At 44.3% G+C, this 5,000-nt stretch overlaps 2 protein-coding genes across 2 annotated transcripts in view; one reads left to right on the forward strand and one right to left on the reverse strand.

Moving 5' to 3' along the window:
• Positions 1-5,000, reverse strand: part of LOC310809905 (protein kinase C alpha type-like) — a gene marked incomplete at both ends in the record, with an annotated part of 125,921 nt that overhangs the window by 57,348 nt on the left and 63,573 nt on the right. The window lies entirely within an intron of this gene.
• LOC310809218 (E3 ubiquitin-protein ligase TRIM35-like) overlaps positions 3,179-5,000 on the forward strand; it is a gene marked incomplete at its 5' end in the record, with an annotated part of 8,735 nt that continues 6,913 nt past the window's right edge. Inside the window, 5 exons of the mRNA XM_083676412.1 lie at positions 3,179-3,586; positions 3,933-4,028; positions 4,265-4,519; positions 4,617-4,639; positions 4,723-4,841. Of these exons, the coding sequence (XP_083532538.1) occupies positions 3,179-3,586; positions 3,933-4,028; positions 4,265-4,519; positions 4,617-4,639; positions 4,723-4,841 (901 nt within the window). The remainder of the gene's footprint in view (positions 3,587-3,932; positions 4,029-4,264; positions 4,520-4,616; positions 4,640-4,722; positions 4,842-5,000) is intronic.

The following is a 5,000-nucleotide window of genomic DNA, read 5'->3' on the forward strand; positions in this document are numbered from 1 at the left end:
TATCTGTGCCTCTGTGTGTATCTGTGTGTATCTGTGTGTATCTGTGTGTCTCTGTGTGTATCTGTGTGTATCTGTGTGTATCTGTGTGTATCAGTGCAGTATATTCAGTATTTACAGTGTTTCATTCTCACGGCTCCTTGTCCTCCTCGGCTTATTTCCAGAGGGATGGAGAATAGTTTGGTGAGAAATAGGCTATAGAATAGTTAGGTGAGAAATAGGCTGTAGAATAGTTAGGTGAGAAATAGGCTATAGAATAGTTAGGTGAGGAATAGGCTATAGAATAGTTAGGTGAGAAATAGGCTATAGAATAGGGGAACTTTGGAATAGTTTGGCTCGTCCACCGCGCATCAAGGGAGTCAAGGACCAAAAAAAAGTTGGTGCTTTAATCACATAAGTTCACGGGCAGGTTAGACCATAGTTATTGTCTGTGGAGGAATTGCGACAGTACATCAAAATATAACAAGCTGGGCTTTTCCGACATACTCTACCCCTGAGATGTATCAAGCAGCAATTACCTGTTCTGGGCAGGGAAAGCTGCCATCGGCTCATTCTAGAGGCAAACAAACCTAGCCTGAAAACCTCCGTTGTTACCCACACATTCCAACACCGCAGTGACCTTCACCGCAACCACAGAGCCGTTCCATTGGACTTCTACTGACATGCCAAACCACTGCACCCAACAATACATAAATGAGCTGCATTAGAGAGAACAGAGAGAGGGAGGGAGGAGGGAGAAGAGGAGAGGAGAGGAGAGGAGAGGAGAGGAGAGGAGAGGAGAGGAGAGGAGAGGAGAGGACTGGAGACAAGTGGAGAGGAGAGGAGAGGAGAGGAGAGGAGAGGAGAGGAGAGGAGAGGACTGGAGACAAGTGGAGAGGAGAGAGAACAAGGGAGGTTATAAGAGGATAGAGGGCAGTAAAGAGGCGGTGTGTGGGTGTGTGTGAGACAGAGAGAGAGAGAGAGAGAAAGAGAAGGAGAGGAGAGAAGAGGAGAGGAGAGGAGAGGAGAGGAGAGGAGAGGAGAGGAGAGGCATTTCAGGCATGGGAACCCTAACCCTAACCCTAACCCTAACCCTAACAATATAGAAACAGTAAACTAAAGTGCACTTGGAGGAGATCAAGCACACTAAACTAATACCAACTAATACCAAACACCAGACCACCAACTAATACCAAACACCAGACCACCAACTGTTCAGACACATGGCTTAACCATGTTCAGTTGGACCCAAATTCTGTTTTCATTAGATTATTCATTTGATTACTAATGACTTTATCTTGTCAGGTGTAGTACGTTATTCTGAACTATGATCTGAAACCTCAACGTGTCACCTATCAAATGGCATCCTGCTGTTGCATCTGATCATCATATTTCATGTTATCAGCAGTTTAGTTTGGGTCTGTTTTTTAGGCGGGAAATCAGTCAAATACGGCTTTCAGCAGATATGAAGAGCGCTGTCTGTGAAGACACGTGATAGGTTGAGACCGTGAAGGCAGGAGCAGCAGAGGTGAAGGTCAAGGTCCGTCTCGCCTTGTCAGACCACATCAGAGCTGCCGTGCCCTGATTGGAGGAAACCCCTCTGGTCTCCTCCCACGCTGCGATTCAGGATGACAGGCGATGGCAGAGCAGGGAAATCACTGTGGCTCCCTGTCTCCTGGGATCTGGGCTTGATTATGCATGTCTGGCTGTCTCGTTATATCAGATGCTCATGCTGTGAGGGTGAATATATGTGTGTGTGTGTGTGTGTGTGTGTGTGTGTGTGTGTGTGTGTGTGTGTGTGTCTGTGTGTGTGTGTGTGTGTGTTTGTGAGAGAGAGAGACAGAGAGAGTCTTCCCTGCAGTGACAAAGCTGTGACCAGTCCCCTGAGAGTGATAAACAGGCGCCCATAAGGCGCACACACACACACACACACACACACACACACACACACACACACACACACACACACACACACACACACACACACACACACACACATTTCTCTGGCATCGTTTCTCTCCTCATATGATCAGCCAGACCCAGTCTCCAGTGGGACAGCTTCCCTCAGGGACATCCAACTGAGCCAAGACAATGGCCTTCATATGGCTGCAGTGTTCTCTCTACAGATCACATGTTGTTTCCTTCTCACACACACACACACACACACACACACACACACACACACACACACTCACACACACACACACACACACACACACACACTCACACACACACACACACACACACACACACACACACACACACACACACACAGACACACACACACACACACACACACAGTCACACACACACACACACACACACACACACACACAGACACACACACACACACATGCTGCATATGTGGAGCTAAAGGTGTTTGAATGAGCTACAGGAAGAAAGGATCAATTATCCCAAACTACAGGTGGTTGTGTTTGGCTTCCAGACATCTTAGAGAGAGCAAGGAGAAACAGTGATACAATGGCATGAATTAAATATGAACCTTCACACACACACACACACACACACACACACACACACACACACACACACAAAAATAATATTTGCCGTTTAGCTGAAGCTTTTATCCAAAGCGACTTTTTTCAGTATATATGGTCCCAGCAGGAATCAAATCCACAACCTAAGCAGTGTTAGCACCATGCTCTACCAACTGAGCCACAGAGGACCACACAGAGGACCACACAGAGGACCACACAGAGGACCACACTGTCCACTCCCAGCTCCCTGAGGCTCTCTTTACTTTCACCTCGACCGCACACACACACGCACGCACAAACTCACACACACAAACAGACAACAAAACACAGCAACACACACGCACACGCACACGCACACGCACACGCACACGCACGCACAAACTCACACACACAAACACACACACACACACACACACACACACACACACACACACACACTATGGCTGTAAACCACACCCTGAACCACATGATGAGGGTAAAGTGCAGCTCAGAGTTGTGATATTCAACTAGATCAGATTTACATCACAGCAGTGGCAAGATTGCAGCAGGGAATAGCAGAAGACTAAACCATTACAAGACAACACTATCAAAAGTGGTTTCTCTGCTTCACCTTTTAGTGAAGTGTTTCTTTAAAAGCGGAAGAAGAAAAGTTCAAGTAATCTTCAGAAGCTCGTACAGAAGAGGGACTGGCATCGTGTGAGAAAATGGCTGCTAAATCATCTCTCCCAGAGGAGGATCTCTCCTGTCCTGTGTGCTGTGACATCTTTAAAGAACCTGTCCTCCTGTCATGTAGCCACAGCTTCTGTAAAGCCTGTCTACAGGAACACTGGAAACACAATGAATGTCGGGAATGTCCACTTTGTCGGAAAAGGCACTCAATGAACGAGCCTCTTTACTTTAACCTCTCTCTAAAGAACCTGTGTGAGGCCTTCTTACAGGAGAGAAGTCAGAGAGCTGAGGCAGGGTCTGAGGAGCTGTGCAGTCTGCACGGTGAGAAACTCAAGCTCTTCTGTCTGGAGGACAAACAGCCCGTCTGTTTGGTGTGTCTGGCCTCAAAGAAACACAAATCTCATGACTGTGTCCCAGTTGACGAGGCAGCACAGGAACATAAGGTAAACATCAATTAAATAGATACAATAAGATGACTATTTGAAATTCTGTGGCAGATAGTTAGCTGTGTCACTCAATGTTCTGCACATGCCGGTTGAAAAGAAAAAGGGTTGTTGTTTTCTTCACAATGATGAAAATGAACGATCATTTTTAGTTTCTGTTTTAGTTTTACTCTGATTCATCTTTTTTTGTCTGAAATAAGAAACATAGTTTTGGCAATGCTGAGAAAATGCTTTTCTCTGACACAGACTATAAGGATTATGATAATGATTCCTACAGAACTGTGGTAAACCAGATACTGTCAAATGAGTCCAGAAATCTCCTCAGTAAAGTTTTCTCTCAATCCAGGAGGAACTCAAGACAGCTCTGAAACCCTTACAGGAGAAGCTGAAGGTCTTTAACAAAGTTAAACAAACCTGTGATGAAACATCAGAGCACATTAAGGTACTGTGTAACCGTGCAACCTGTTGTATTCAGTGATGTGGTCTTCTCTTGTTCTGCTCAGTATTGGACACTGTTGACATCTAACTAATAATAATAATAACAATAACAATAATAATAATAATAATAATAATAATAATAATAATAATTATTATTATTATTATAATACAAAAGTTAAAGTGAAAATACTTAATGTTAATTACTTAATTATATGGTAGTAAAACTATGGTGATCATAAGATATATTTCCCTTGCTGTCTCCAGAGCCAGGCCAAGCACACAGAGAGACAGATTAAGGAGGGGTTTGAGAAACTTCACCAGTTTCTACGAGAGGAAGAGGAGGCCAGGATAGCTGCACTGAGGGAGGAAGAGGAGCAGAAGAGTCAGGTGATGAAGGAGAAGATTGAGGGGCTGAACAGACAGATATCATCACTTTCAGACACAATCAGAGCCTTAGAGGAGGAGCTGAAAGCTGAAGACATCTCCTTCCTGCAGGTAAGGACTGCTTTCTCTCAGACAGAAATGTTGAATTAATTCAAAGGCTTGTAGATTACTACAGCAGTGATGACTATTCTCATCTGTTCCTCTCCAGAACTTCAAGGCCAGTAAGAAAAGGTAAGTGATCTGTCTCTTGTCTCTCTTCTCTGTGGTTCTGAACCCAAGCCCACAGCAGCACTGACTCCTGAATGTTCTTCCAGAGCCCAGTTCACACTGCCAGACCCAGAGAGGGTTTCAGTAGCGCTGATAGACGTGGCCAAACACCTGGGCAACCTGCAGTTCAGAGTCTGGGAGAAGATGCAGGGGATTGTCAAACACGGTTAGTACTGACCAGAAATGGATTAAAAATAACTATTAAAAAGATTATTTGAATATGTTCATTAGAAATACAACATTAATAAATAAATAATATATAATATATATAATATATGTATAATATGTATAATAAATAGTACAGCGCATAATGTGTAGAATGCAT

This window comes from Argentina silus (assembly GCF_951799395.1).
Source record: "Argentina silus genome assembly, chromosome: 9".
In the NCBI taxonomy this organism is placed as follows: domain Eukaryota; kingdom Metazoa; phylum Chordata; class Actinopteri; order Argentiniformes; family Argentinidae; genus Argentina; species Argentina silus.